The sequence below is a fragment of the Lepus europaeus genome, chromosome 2, assembly GCF_033115175.1.
Source record: "Lepus europaeus isolate LE1 chromosome 2, mLepTim1.pri, whole genome shotgun sequence".
Lineage (NCBI taxonomy): Eukaryota > Metazoa > Chordata > Mammalia > Lagomorpha > Leporidae > Lepus > Lepus europaeus.
In genome coordinates this window covers 55,937,623-55,953,642 of record NC_084828.1, presented here as the reverse complement: position 1 = coordinate 55,953,642, position 16,020 = coordinate 55,937,623, and the positions used below count along the sequence as shown (strand labels likewise).

At 38.0% G+C, this 16,020-nt stretch overlaps 1 protein-coding gene across 1 annotated transcript in view; it reads left to right on the top strand.

Moving 5' to 3' along the window:
- IMPG2 (interphotoreceptor matrix proteoglycan 2) overlaps positions 1-16,020 on the top strand; it is a 95,358-nt gene that overhangs the window by 54,321 nt on the left and 25,017 nt on the right. The window contains exons 8-10 of the mRNA XM_062176377.1: positions 1,333-1,391; positions 3,600-3,620; positions 14,890-15,134. Coding sequence (XP_062032361.1) covers positions 1,333-1,391; positions 3,600-3,620; positions 14,890-15,134 — 325 coding nt within the window. The remainder of the gene's footprint in view (positions 1-1,332; positions 1,392-3,599; positions 3,621-14,889; positions 15,135-16,020) is intronic.

Here is a 16,020-nt window from a genome sequence, read left to right as displayed (position 1 = left end):
TAGCACCTCTCTTTTTCCTCTCAGAGAGTAAAACAAGGCAAAGTAGTTGTATTGCCAAGATGTTTCATGAGTTTGGATTTTTTATTTGTATGGCACGATGATCTTTGTTGAACCAAGATTCTTTTAAAATCCTACTCTTCTGATTATCTGAGCCCTTGGCTAAAAGCAGATGCCTACACATATCTTCAAAATCCATTAATTTATTTCCCTTGTTCTGGTCTTGGCTACGTACTGACCCATTTGGTGAGTCACCTTCTGCAGTGTTATGGCTTAGATGGTCAGTTTTGTTAAAGTATGTATTTTTGCATAACCTGATTATTTCTAGACTTTCATCCAATCTAGCATTCTTTCATCTCCTAAATCATTAAACTCACAAGGAGTTACATCGCTGAATTTTAAAGACTCAGTAGTAAAACTGGCTGCTGCGAATGTGATGCTCTTAACCTGATCTTTAGACCGGTCGAGTGATCTGGACACTGCCTCCTACCTTCCCACATGCCAGCCAATCCACAGGGCCTCTATCCTGCGGCCAGTGCAGGGCTTGTAGACTTCTTCCAAATTCTGAGAGTGATCATCGTTCTTCTGCGTCATAGGAACAGGAAACAGATGCCACCGGACACTTTCATACTTAGAGGAAACACAGACTTGACTCTGTCAGTGTGTGTACTGGAATGAGAAGTCTAGTCCAAACAATAATAATTTAATTTTAAAAATGTTATTGTAGTTTCTTTTGAAATGAATACTTTTTTTTTTTACATTTCATCACAAAATGAAAAGGCGGTGTTTTATCATTAAATATATTTTTTATAATTTGGGAAAAAATAATTTTAAAGCACATTTAAACCTGAAAGGATGAAATTAAAAAGACAAATGTGGCAGTATTGTAAAATTTTTTTTTTATTTTATTTTTTTTTTATTAAACTTTTATTTAATGAATATAAATTTCCAAAGTATAGCTTGTGGGTTACAATGGCTTCCCCCCTCCCATAACTTCCCTCCCGCCCGCAACCCTCCCCCCTCCCGCTCCCTTTCCCCTTCCATTCATGTAAAGATTCATTTTCAATTCTCTTTGTATACAGAAGATCAATTTAGTATATATTAGGTAAAGGTTTCAACATTTTGCCCATATAGCAACATCGAGCACATTTAAACCTGAAAGGATGAAATTAAAAAGACAAATGTGGCAGTATTGTAAAATTTTTTTAACATGGTAACTATTGTAATTTCGACTTTCCAGCTGTGTGTGTGTTCAAGCTTCTAGTTGCTGAAAACAATGAACATTTTACTGTTCAAAGCATTTTTCTATATAATTTTCATTTTTATTTTTAACAGGTTGAAAATGCATTTATTGGCTTACCAGGCTACAAGGATATTCGTGTACTTCAATTTAGGTAACTAGATTTTATAAACATGTATGATTGATAGTACTCTGTTCCAGATGGAATATCCTCTTTGTTTATCATGTAGGAGGCAAATGGAAAAATTAATTAGAAGATAAATTTAGCTTGGTGCAAAAAATGTTTTGAATTTTGGGCATGGTTTTTTCATAACACTCACTTCCCATACACTTTTTGAAGATCCCTTGTATACACTAGCAACGAATGTTTTCATTAATATAATTCAATACCTTTTCTGATAAACTAGTATTCTTAATTCTAGTTTTTCAGGTAAGGAAATAAAGTTAGAAGAAGGCAAAATAATATATTCTAGAAGACATACTAGGTTAGTAGTTGGTCTGGGGTAGGAATTTGTATTTCAAGTTTGCTGCTGACAAGTTACACAGCTCTCATTTGGCGTGATGGCCTTAATACCTTTTTAAAAAGCCTGTTCATGTTCTGTTAAGGTGATTTGACAACTAGGGTTTCTTTAGACTTTATTTCAAATATCATAGCTTTGAGCAAGTCAAAGAGAACTTTTTTAAACTTTTATTTAATAAATATAAATTCCAAAAGTACAATTTTTAGCTTATAGCAGTTTTCCCCCCCCTAACCACCCTCCCACCCACAAACCATCCCATCTCCTACTCCCTCTCCCATCCCATTCTTCATTAAGATTCATTTTAAATTATCTTTCTATACAGAAGATCAACTTAGTATATATTAAGTAAAGATTTCAACAGATTGCACCCACACAGACACACAAAGTATAAAGTACTGTTTGAATACTAGTTTTACTGTTAATTCACATAGTACAACACATTAAGGACAGAGATCCTACATGGGGAGTAAGTGCACAGTGATTCCCATTGAAAGAGAACTTCTTAAAAAGACATTTCTTCCTCACTTAAGACTTGCAACATAATACATATAAACATTTATTGAGTAAATACTTAGTAACGGGAACATCACATTCCTGAACTCACTTAATCTGGACTGGTTGTTCTCTGTTGTGGAAACTATATCACAAAGTCTGTTTTTACTTTGTTTCATAATAAAATAATTTAAGCTAGACACATGATGCTAGGCACTATATTTTATAACCTTTCTTCTTAATGGAGTGTCTATGTGACTAAGCTATCACTGATGATTTAAGAATGGAATTGGTATCTGTAAACTTCTGCCTTAATTGCTTACTCTGGATTTCTGCTCATCCTTTCCCCACAAACTAGAACATAGATACATCCTGAGACTTTTGTATATGCAGAAAAGTACAATGATCAGAGTGAGCAACAAGACAGAAGAACTTGGGTCTCTGAATGAATTAGGGAAGCATAAATGTCTCACCAATTTAGATTGTTCAACTTGGGGATGTTACTTTGGAGATCCATAATTTTTTGCCTTGTTTAATCTCCTGTATTTGTTATGTAGCTTATTCTATCCCCCCATCCCTTGATTAATGTTCCTTCATGTCTGGGCTCAGGAAACAACATAGGATGCCTTTCTTCTCTACTGTGGCCCACATAAGCTTCTATCTTGATCTTCTTCCTCATTTAAGTAGTATGCAAAAAAGCATATGGGAGATGATTCCACTGTCTGTTTATGTTTGAAAATCTTATTTGACCATCCTAGTAGATGGATAATTTGCTTAGGCATGGGGTTCTAGTTGGGAAATAATCTTCGTTTAGAGTTTTGAAGTTATTGTTCCATTTTCTTTGTTATTTAAAAAGAGTATTTGATTTATGAGTTTTTTTCCTCTCTCATATGAGTATTCAGTAAGGTTCTGAAATTTCTCAATGTTATATTTTAGTATAGGTCAATACATCTGATATTATTTTCATTTATTTTACTACTACTTAGCATAATGTGTCTCAAAAAAGACTCTCAGTTTTAATGCCAACAAATGAAATCCTCTTCAGGTGTACTGTAAAGTGTTTGTTTGTAAAGAGATAAACATATATTAATTGTTTTAAAAGTATTTTTAAGCAAAGCTTAAAAGACAATAAAGTCTATTGATTTCAAATGGAATATTTTCTCCCCCTTTATTCTCTTCTGTGAATCTACAGGAATTTGTCAGTATCTGATACTATGCAAATATTTTTATTTAAGGATGAACTTCAAAGAAAATCAGGAGAGATACACAGAGAACTTGTGCTTTGGTATATTGTGTGACAGTTATAATTGTCAGGAATTCCAGTTAATGCTTTCTATATTTGTTTTCAGGTCCCCCAAGGAAAATGTCAGGTACAGTGCTTTCTGTGTTGTTCATTGAATCATAAATTAGTTTAGAAAATGCAGCAGCCCTAGATCCAGAGGAGCATGATCAATTCTTCAATCACTTCCAATATCACTGACTATCTCCTTACAGATCAGAGGTGGCGACTTTTGCTGTTAAGGGTCAGATGGTAAATATTTTAAACTTAGCAGGCCATATGATCTCTGAAGCTACTCAAGGGCAGCTACTCAAGTCTGCCACCCTCAGGTGAAAGTCAACATGGATAGCACTTCGTAAATTAAATGAGCATTGCTGTGTTCCCCTAAGACTTTATTTATGCACACTGAAAATGGAATTTCATATAATTTTCACATGACAACTAATTAAAAATGTAAAATTCACCAACTCATGGATTTAGCTCACAGGTTGTAGTTCACAGTTTCCTATTATAGACTGCTAACTTGTAGATACTTTTAAACATTGAATTATACTTAAGTTAAAATAGGACTAATAATGTGAATTCATGTAAATAGTTTCAAATACACTGTATCATTCAATAATGTATTCAAGTGTAGCTTAAGTTGTAAATTAAAGGTAAAGAGCTGATCTCTTTAATTCATTTGTAAAAGCAGTTATTCCCTGGAATTTCTTTAAGGAATAATATAAAGGTGTAATCAATAACCTTTGGAAAATTGCTTATCATTTTTGCATTTGAATTCCAAATTTATTTGAATTCATGTTATCTCACAAGATTGGTAAGTATAACATGGCATTTACAAGCAAATTCATAGGTCAATTATTGGCATTTTTAGAGATATTGTAGCATTTCCTTTTTGTAATATATTTGGAAAAGGCCTTCTGACTGTCTCATTTCATTTACTTTATTTTAATGAGTACATATTAAATGGGTAGTAATTGGGCAAACCCTGTGCACACAAAAATAAAGACTCTTGGTCTGGATCTTCTAGGTACATGCATTCAAATGAAAAGTACTATCATAGATATGTCAGAATGCTAGTTTCTGATTTTTTGAATTTTACTTTCTTAATATCCCTGTGGGATACTAAAATATGAGATTAATATTCCTTTGGAGGTGAATTATATGACTATTGGGTATCTATCAGATATTTTGACCAAAATGATTATGGATTTCTGTACTTCCAAGTATTGTAAACTGTTGTATATATGTATATATTATAGTGTATGTTCTGATAGTCACTACTTAACCAAATGCCCGATTTAAGATTTATATAGTTTTTATTTGAAAGAGAATGACAGAGAAAGAGAGAAAGAAAATAAGAGAGAAAATGAGAGAGAAAATGAGAGAGAGAGAGAGAGACACACACACACACACACACACACACACAGAGAGAGAGAGAGATTGTCCATTTGGATTGTCCACATTTGCTTGTTTATTCCTCAAATGGCCACCATGGGGTCAGGCTGAAACCAGCAGTCAGGAACTCCATCCTGTTCTACTTGGGTGGCAGTAAGTCAAGCTGTCTTCTATTACTTTTCCAGGTGCATTAGACAAGAGCTGGATCAGGAGTGAAGCAGCCAGGACTTGAGCTGGTGCTCTGATATGGGGTACTGGAGTTACAAGTGGCAGATTAACCTGCTGTGCCACAATGCCAGCCCCAAACATGTGGTTGTTTAATCGTGATGCTCTTTGGGTGATTAGAATGTTCAGATGACCCAAACTTTAATGTTAATTCTATGATCAAAAGAGTGGCAACCATTTATTGAGTATTACCAGTCCTGTAGGGAAACAGACAACAGTTCCATAAGTTATAGAATTGTTAACCTAGGTACGGTTTTCAACATTGTTCAGCATTATCAAGTGGTTGGTAGAATTTATTAGTTATTTTTGGTATGCTTATACTCTGAATGTGTGTGAATGACTATGTGGCACAGAAATAGTGTACATATTATCTCCCTTTATCTCTCCATGAGCATTTTTATGCATATAAACCTTTATTTTTGCTCTGTACTTCTTTCAAGATGCTCTCATTATGTTCAGTTAGTAAGACCCATTTGAAGTGAATCAACAATAGGTCCATCTGATATACTTCAGAAATTTAGCTCTGGGTTTTGGAAATGTACATTTTCTTTCCAGAAGTGTTACAAAAGAAGTGATATCTGAGTTTTTCTGAAATATTGTTTTGTTTGGTCTCGTTGGCATTTGATACTACTCTTTTTTTTTCTTTTTAAAATCTGCACATGCCAAACAGCTAATAAGGGCATTTGAGGTGAGAGAGTAAGAAAGGATGAGCTTGACCTCCACATAACCGATGTCTCTGGAAATAGCTTTCAGACACGGAAACTCTCCTCTGCACAGCAGCTGTTTCAGTCCAGTTGAGAATCTGAAAGATGATACTATGGTGGTTGTTTGACTAGGAATCGCTGAGTACAGAGAGACAGTAGAGCTTTTTCTTCAATCAGATGATGTTTTGTCTACCGGTGTGTATTCTGCTTCTTATGTTCTTCCTTGGCCTCTTGGCATTCTTTTAATCTCTTCCCATCCTGAGACATCTCTGAAGCCCATTCAACTGTGCCAGAACTCATTCTGCTCTGGGTCACAGTGAAGTTCTTGGCCTTGAGAATAGCTGGTTTCCTGGTACCTCAAACACTTCTTTGAGTTCTCTTTCCAGCACACACACACACAAAAAATGGTAATAAATTGCAGCATCTCTTAGGTGTTTCATCTTCTTTAATGAATTTATTCTTACTTAGACACGATAAATTATAGCAGAAATTTTATTTTTAGATGGCCACTGAAACATTGGGAGGCAAATCATGCTTTGCCAGTAAAGTGTAGGGCCAGGAAACCAATACAGTCTGCCTTATTTGCATAGATTTCTTCTTCCAGGAACATTATCTTGATCTTTCCCCAATTTTATTTAATTAAAAGTCACACAAGATATATGGTAGACTCGTGCTTTATTTTCCCTGATTTTCTAGATAATCCAGGAACCAACTCCAGACTAATTAGCACAGCTTTTTCTTATTCTTTTTTAAATCACTGTTTCCTATCTTACAGTCATGCAAACAATAGAAATTTAATAGATTGTGCAAAAAATCCCAGGGAGAAGCCTATTTTTCTGGATATAAAGTATGGTCCATTCCACCAAGCTGGGAAAAATGGGAACATCTTCACAAAATTAGGCTGTGACTGTGAAACCATGTCTTTAAAATTTAGATTACTCAGACCATACAAATGCACAAAGATAATATCATTGCTCTTTAGGGGTAAAAGGTGTTCTTTTATATTTAGAGATTGAAAATACTTTAAGTTAGGAGTTTTCCATAGTATCATTTAAGTGGCACAAATTCAATTCTTTCATCAGCCTGTATTTGTGAACAAATCTGATCATTTCCCTCATTATTTTCAAAAGTATTTATTGAACTACTATGAACCAGGCATTGTGCTAGATGGCTGGAATACAGATCTGAAAGCTAGTTATGCCTATATAAGTGGTGAGGGAGACAGAATATGAACACCAGCTGTAATTTCAGTGCTAGCAAGAGGTTCCACTGGAGGTGATAGCTGAACTCAGACAAAAAAGAAATAGCCAGGTAAAGAGGATGTGTGTCGGTGGAGGATCTATTGAGTGGGAGGTAATAACAAGCATTTTAGAAGAAAAGTATATTTAAAACTACAGAGACATTAGTGCTTGTGTGCCTGTGGTCTGCCAGTGCCTCGGAAGGACTGAACAATCCCAAGAGCAAGGGAGAGCATGGTGTGGTGAATTCTGACCAGTAGGTGTCCCTCTTACTGTTTTATTCCACCTTGAAGCCACCACTTGCTTATTTTAGTCTATATTACTGTATTTATTCTTTATAAAGAAAATCAAGTATTTACCTATATACTTACTCAACATATTTGGAAGTGCAAAATTAAAAGTCTTTAATTGCTTGAGAGATTGAGGGAAATTCTAGATGACAAGCAGACATTTTTACCACTTACTTTAGAACATCAGAATGTCAAAGTGCTTAACCATACTTTTAAGAGTCCTAAACCACCCCATTATAAGGGTCAGCTTATCAGATCTTAGAGGAAAGCAATATTGACATTACTCAGGATGGTACAGACACTTCAAAGAGGACTGGCCACTTCTGTAGCAGATGGGAGTGTCACCTTTAAGGCCCTTGCAGTCCAGGGTGAGATGTGCACCATGCAAACTGGGACAGGTCCAGAATAGCCAGTACTTCCAGGAAGGAAAGATCTCTTAACACCATTCATACTCACCAAATCACAAAAGACAGTGAATTCTCTATGATGCCCATTAATTTATTTAAATGAAAAATATATCTGCTATGTCAATTATTCCATTGACCAGCCCATGAATTCTCTTCCTATGGGGAGTTATAATAAAAAATTATTTTGCAAACTTGAAATCAGAAAAATGAAGTTGGGTGATCTTTTTTTTTTTTTTTTTTTTTTTTTTTTTTTAACTTTTGTTCTTGATATTTTATTTCCTAATTTTTTTTTATTATTTTTTTTTAACTTTTATTTAATGAATATAAATTTCCAGCGTACAGCTTATGGATTACAATGGCTTCCCCCCCCCAATAACTTCCCTCCCACCCGCAACCCTCCCCCCTCCCGCTCCCTCTCCCCTTCCATTTGCATCAAGATTCATTTTCAATTCTCTTTATATACAGAAGATCAATTTAGTATAAAGATTTCAACAGTTTGCACCCACATAGAAACACAAAGTGAAACATACTGTTTGAGTACTAGTTATAGCATTAAATCACAATGTACAGCACATTAAGGACAGAGATCCCACATGAGGAGCAAGTGCACAGTGGCTCCTGTTGTTGACCCAACAAATTGACACTCTAGTTTATGGCGCCAGTAACCATCCTAGGCTGTCGTCATGAGTTGCCAAGGCTATGGAAGCCTTCCAAGTTTTCCGACTCTGATCATATTTAGACAAGGTCATAAAAGACAGGGTGAGGATAGTAACCAATGATCCTAAGAGTGGCATTTACCAGGTTTGAACAATTATACAGCATTAAGTGGGGAAGAGGACCATCAGTACACACATGTTGGGAGTAGAGCCATTGGTGGTAGAGTAGATGTTATGATTACAAAGGAATGAGGCCCAAGTGCACTAGACAGGGCCTAGAACAAAGGACAGAGTCATTATTAGAGGAGCTAAGAAAGGTGCTGTCTAAGCTACAATTAAGTTTTCTGATTGAGAGGCAAATAGAACCTGATAGAAGGGGCTTGATAATAATCTGTTGGGCTTTAGGCCTTGTAAATTCAGAGGCCCAGACCTATCTATCTCTTCACATGGGGTATATCCTAAGGGAGGTGTGAACCTCCTAGGGGAAGGCACTCTGTTGACTTTCATTACTTGGCTGGCCTGGGAGGAGAGCTGGCCAGGTAAAGGCAGGGGGCATCTCTAACAAGAAATTTACAGTTCTGCCTGCAATGTTGCTGACCCTACTTGACCATCCCCTCAGCTGCAGTGGTCACTTTGGAAGTTGGGCTGAGTGAAGGGCTTTTCAGCTTAGAGCCAATAAGATCTGTGGCTCTGACCTGGGCATCCTTCGACTCCAGGGCAGGTCCATTTCCAGTGATCCAACTCTTGGCAGAGCTGCCAGGGCTCTTCACAAGCTGACTTCTGCTGAAGCCCAGGCTTACCACATTGAAAGCCACTGCAGTGGACTGGCCTGTTGGGTCTCCTTGAGGGCAGATCACTGTACAGATCAGCCATTAATAGGCCTGCCACCCATTGCTTCTGATGCCGAGCTTTCTTTTCCTCCTGGTTTGTGTTAAAGCAGACCAGAGGATGCAAGTCAAGGGAGTGCCCGTTTCCCATCTCCAATCTTCGGTGGCCTGAACTACAAGTCTATAGTCACAGGCATGTTCTGTAGTAGTTTTTCTAAGGTAGACAATGCCCATGAGGAAAATTATATTCTCACTTTAAAACTTTCTTTCCCTTTGGTCTGAAAGGGAGGTTTTTTTCTACTTACTGTATACTTCGCTGATGGCGAAGTGAATCTAGCTATGAGATTATTATTTAAGTTCTTATTTTGGCTATGCTATTGCAGAAAAATGTTAGCCATCTCTTTTATAAGGTCTAAAGATTAAATTGTGCATCCTACAGATTCCTTCATAATAGAATTAGTTTCCTACCTTGAAGAGAATAGAGAAATGAAAGAACAAGTTGGGCTTAGAATAGAGAAATGAGGGAGCAAGTCCTAGATCGCTTGCTGACAATAGCAATATCACATGAATACTTAGCAAACCGTTTCAACCATTAGATAACAACTTAAGAAAACATTTACCAGAAGGTCCAATGCCTTCTATGAATTTTAAGAATCATGTATTTGAAAACACCTCTTAAATATCTAACATGGTGTAGTTTGTTTAGCCAGTAAACTTAAGCACAACCATCTAAAATGTTTTTAGTTTCTTTCTACCAACAAGTCTAAAACATATGATACACAGATTCAGGTCCCACAAATTAAAATGTATCTTTGATTGATTTTAGCAGCTTAAATTTATGGACAATCTTATCTATAAGCCATTTAAAATAAAACTCTTAATAAAATTTCCCCATGTGGACATACAATATGTACACACATATAATATAGCATAATAGACCAATATATCAATTTTAATAATAGCTTTTAAAATCTTTAACTCTTTTTGTAGATTGCCAATTGATTTGAATTGCTTTTTCTTTTTAGTAACCTCAGTTAACCATACTTTCTCTCAGTTAGTACTGTTAATACATTATTGGCTTCATCTGTTTACAGAGCCATCCCAAAGTACTGAATACAATAAAAGTGGCTGGAAAAAGTCCATAGGAACCTATAGGAGGACAGCTAAACACAGAACCAACAACGCTTTAGTTTTATGAGCAGCAGATATTCAAATTTTTGAAAAAAGCACATATTTAAATAACCCATAGCTCTTAATAAAAATTCAGCTGTTTTTGAACAATTAGAATTTAACAGACATCAAGAGAACATAATAGATTACTTTAACACATTGCTTTAACAGAGCATCAGAGTTTAATTCTATGTCAAAGAGAAATTGAGCTTCCTGTGATCTTTTGCTGTGAGGTTTCCTTCCTTTACCTTCTTTCATATTGGTGACCATGTTTCTGTGTTTCTGTGTGTAACAATCTTTAAGCATCTTTTGCAGGGCAGGATGAGTGGCAACAAATTCTTTCAGTTTCTGTTTGCTGTGAAAAGTCTTAATTTCACCTTCATTCACAAATGAGAGCTTTGCAAGATATAGTATTCTGGGCTGGCAGTTTTTCTCTCTTAGTACCTGGGCTATGTCTCGCCATTCCCTTCTAGCTTGTAGGGTTTCTGATGAGAAGTCTGCTGTGAGTCTAATTGGAGATCCTCTAAGAGTGATCCGACGTTTCTCTCTTGCACCTTTTAGGATCTTTTCTTTATGTTTCACTGTGGTGAGTTTGATTACAATGTGTCGTGGTGAGGATCTCTTTTGGTCATGTTTATTAGGGGTTCTATAAGCTTCCTGTACTAAGATGCCTCTGTCCTTCTCCAAACCTGGGAAATTTTCTGCTAGTATCTCACTGAAAATGCCTTCTAATCCTTTCTCCCTCTCCATGCCTTCAGAAACTCCTAGAACCCGAATGTTGGGTTTTTTAATAGTATCCTGTAAATTCCTGACAATATTTTTTAGATTTCTAATTTCTTCTTCTTTTCTTTGGTTTGTCTGTTTCCTTTCCTGTCCTCTGTCTTCTGATATTCTCTCTTCTGCTTCGCCCATTCTGTTTTTAAGGCTCTCTAATGTGTTTGTCATTTGATCTATTGAATTCTTCATTTCATTATGATTTCTAGTCACTATCAGAGTTTCTTGTTCCACTAGTTGTTTCATTTCATTTTGATTCCTCCTTAATATTTCACTTTCACGAGAGAGATTTTCTATCTTGTCCATGAAGGATTTCTGTAGTTCAAGAATTTGTTTTTGAGAACTTCTTAATGTTCTTATCAATTTTTTGAGATCCGCTTCTTGCATTTCTTCGATCTCATCATCTTCATAATCTTGCATTGGGGTGTCTTTTTCATTTGGGGGCGTCATAGTGTCTTCCTTGTTCTTGTTAGCTTGGTTTTTGCGTTTGTTGTTTGGCATGTTGGAGATATTTGGTTTCTTCACTGTGGTGTTTTTTCTTGTTACACTATGGCTCTATATTAAGTGGACTGTCTGCTTTCAGTGGAGCCTTAGAGGCTTGAGATGAGTGTGGACTGAGAGCTGTGTTTGGTTCCTCAGGGCTGAGGGTGTGTCAAGGATGACACTCCCAGGTTAGGTGTGGTAAATCTCTCTTTCTTTTTTTTGATTCAAAAGGGAAGTAATTCCGCACAGCTGAACGTAATTGGAGGTAGTTAGCAGGCAAATGATATACCCTCAGGAGCCAGAGATCAGAAGCTCTTTCCCAAGGACCACACAGGGAATCTGTGCTGCCCTCAGTGTGGGCTCCAATTCTCCTGCAGTCTCCCACTGGGTTGCCAAGTTAGATGCTAATCTCCTGTTATTTCACCCCTCCCCCCAGAGTCAGGTTTTTCTGCTAGGCTCAGGGCTGGTGCAGACCTGAGGTCGCCCTGCTTATGACGTATGTCCAAAATGGCGCCTGCTCTGTCTTGCTCGCCTTTGAGAGGTGAGCGGAGAGAGAGAAACTTGTGTCCGTATCAGTCACTTTTTTTATTTTTTTTTCTCTCTCTTCTAGTTAGCCTGGTGAACTTTTCCCCACGGAGTTTCAAGCCTCGTTCCCTCTAGCCTCCTCTTTCCGCTTGCCTGCTGGTATCTCGGGCTATGGAGGTTCGGCTCACCTCGCGTTCCAGCGCTGGTGTGTTGAGTCTGCCGCTGGTGTCCCGAACTTGGGCTCCCACGCTCTCCACGCAGGTCCACTGTGAATCACTAGTTCCGGAAGAGTTTCCTCTGCTGTTTCATCCCCTACTCTTCCTTGACCCTGCAGTATCTCCACTTATATTAAACTTTCTCTCCCCCCGGACTAAGTGTGCTTCCTGCCTATTCCGCCATCTTGCCGCCTCCGAAGTTGGGTGATCTTAATGGCCAGAATCAGTTTGTTGTGGCCATCTCCAGTCTCCATGCAGGAATCTATGTTACAAAAAAGCCCCCGTATACTGAACAGAGCTTTCCATGAAACAGTAACATGAGTTACTGACTAATCTAATTTTTTCTAGATTCTATCTTGAGTGGTTTATCTCTGGGAAGGTAGTGTTCTCCTAGAGGAGTCTTGGTGTGGCTTGCTGGCTATTGCCTGTGATATTGGTACAGAGACTGATTGGAATCCAAAGTGATGACTAAGACAGAGCTGTCCTCATGATAATAGTTTATTTAATGCTAGTGAAAGTGTAACATGATGTTATCAAATGCCCCCAGAACTGGGTGGAGGAGTTGCTATAGAACCCCAAACTGTGTTCACCCATTTGAGGCACAGCAGACCAATCACTGACTTTGGGGTAGTGAAGAAAAGTAGATATTTATTGCAAGATGCAGAGCAAGGGCCAGCGCTGCAGCTCACTAGGCTAATCCTCTGCCTGCGGCGCCGGCACTCCGGGTTCTAGTCCTGGTCGGGGCGCCGGTTCTGTCCTGGTTGCTCCTCTGCCAGTCCAGCTCTCTGCTGTGGCCCGGGAAGGCAGTGGAAGATGGCCCAAGTGCTTGGGCCCTGCACCAGCATGGGAGACCAGGAGGAAGCACCTGGCTCCTGGCTTCAGATAGGCGCAGCGCCAGCCGTAGTGGCCATCTGTGGGGTGAACCAATGGAAAATAAGACCTTTCACTGTCTCTCTCTCTTACTGTCTAACTCTGCCTGTCATAAAAAAATAAAAGATGCAGAGCAAGGAGCCAGACAGCCAATGCTCAATTCCTGGGCTCCATAAGGGATTAAAGGCAGTGAGTCTTATAGTTCAAAGCTGGGGATGAGCAGTGTTTAATAAATTCATGTGTATAGTTCGTAGTACACAGGGCCTTCATTTGCTCAGTAATAGGAAAAGTGTGTTTCTTTTGGAATGGCAAAGGTGAACTACAATCTGGGTTAAAGTTTATGTAGTGTATTACTTCATTTGATGCAGGCCTGTGAGTTCCTGCAGAGCTCCCAGGATAGAGGCTAGAATTGATATATTAACTATTGGGGCAATTCAAGTCTGTATGATTCAGGGTTTCAGCTCTGAATTTTTCCTTGTGTCATTCCTAAGCTAATGAGTTAATTCTTATAGAAGAACTAAAGGGGCCAACATTGTGGCATAGCAGATAAAGCTTTCTTAGCAAGTAAAGCCGCAGTCTGGCAATGCCATCATCTCATATGGGCATTGAAGTCTCCACTTCTGATCCAGCTCCCTGCTAATGTCTTGGGAAACCTGTAGATGATGACCCAAGTACCCGGGCCCCTGCTACCATGTGGGAGACTGGGATGAAGCTCCTGGTTCCTGGTTTCTACCTGGCCCAGCCCTGGCCATTGCGGCTATCTGGGAAGGGAACCAGCAGATGAAAGATCTCTCTCTCTCTCTCTCTAACTCTTTCAAAATAAATAAAGATTTGAAAAAGTTTTTAAGCTATTCTGGCAATATGTTGTATTCAGTAGTTTGGGAACATATCTTAAAGCCACACATCTCTTGAATATTAGCATGTCCTTCATAATATAGTTTATTTACTGTGCAAGTACAGGGGTTGCTCACTATGCTTGCTTCTTCCTCACATTCTTCATTGCACCACTGGTAAATACTAAAAGAATTTCATTAAGTATGTTTGAAGTATTACAAAGGCAGCTTGCTTTATAATCTATGCATCTTTGGGATTTCTGAAGAAATTTTATTCATTGATGTAAAAAAGAATTGTAAGAGTTGGAAACTCTGCACCTGAGTGTGTGTGTATACTTCTTAGCAATAAAGCAGCATGGGCTGAGAATGCACTGAAAAAAAAAAAAAAGGAAAAGTTTTTATGGAGGACCTACAAACTAAGGAAAAGATACTGGGGCCTGATAAAAAAAATTTAAAAAATCATTGATCTGCTTTATTTCCAAATTTTTCATAGTTTTCTTTCCACAACACATAGCTATGTTTTAGCACATAATCAATCTAAGAAAATAATAAAGGGTTGGGAGAGGAATTCCCATTCTGTGAGGAGTTAGGAATGGCTCTTCTTTTTTAACCAAGTAGGAAAAATGATAATAGGGAACAAAGGAAGCAGGCTCCGCCTTTAGGCCTAATGTTTGTTCTCAGTAATTTCAGTGCTTCTTATTTGTGCTTCCTCAGCTGGACTTAATCTGTTCTCTCTCATTTGTAGTGGCCTGGATGTTCACTATGAAGTTACCTTCAATGGTGAGGCCATCAGCAATACCACCTGGGACCTAATTAGCCTTCACTCCAACAAGGTAGAAAACCATGGCCTTGTGGAATTGGATGATAAGCCCACTGCTGTCTATACAATTAGTAACTTCAGAGATTATATTGCTGAGACACTGCACCGGAATTTTTTGCTGGGGAATTCCTCCTTGAATCCAGATCCTGATTCCCTTCAGCTTGTTAATGGTGAGTCTAATATCCATCATGCAGTCCTTATATATTTTATTTTCCCTTCCAATGTTCTCTGGAAAAAACTAATTTCCCTAAATATATGTGGTTCTGAGCGTTTTCTAGATTGCATGAGGCAGATGTTAACCCAATATGAACAGAGTTTTAGCCATATATATGCTGTGAACAGATTAATCAGAAGCTCTTTGGGCCACTTGTTGACAAAAGGCCACAGAATGGGGAAAGTAGAATGGTATTCAGAAAGAGGATCAAAGTAGAAGGAACAGTAGTGAACTGTAATATCTGGATATGCAAATTGAAACAGGCAATAATGCTGCCTAGGCAACCATGACATGAACTGTCCAGGTGTACATTGACTAGTAATGCCTAAAAAGAAAGCAGAAAAGAGGGAACAGTTTAGGAAGTTAATGGGATATCCTGGTCAAAGGACTGATAATGGGGATTGGGCACAATCACAGAGAATCCAAAACTGAGTTTGAGTTCAGCTAGTTAGGGCATTCCATTATGGTCCACAGTGAATAGGTAGATCTGGAATCATCAGGGAGAGGGCGACGTCCCTGGACATGGGAGCTAAAGGGGAGTCCAGCCAATCTGGGACTAAAACTTGCTAATAGTCTGGCTACTAGTGTGCAAGAGCTTCATTCATCAGGGATACCGTGTCCTGTTATTTACTTGCTAGTACATGTTTTTGTCTGTGAATTGCTCATTCATTAGTAGTTAAGCTTTCAAAAAATACGTCTGGTGGGTTTTATTTTACTGAAGTGGCAGAGTAGAAGTGCATGTGAGAGATGATGATAACAATCATATATTTTAGCAAAAAATGTCTCCATCTCCCACATACTTTTAAGTGAAAAAGATCTTTATTAAAAGAAAAACTTTCTAC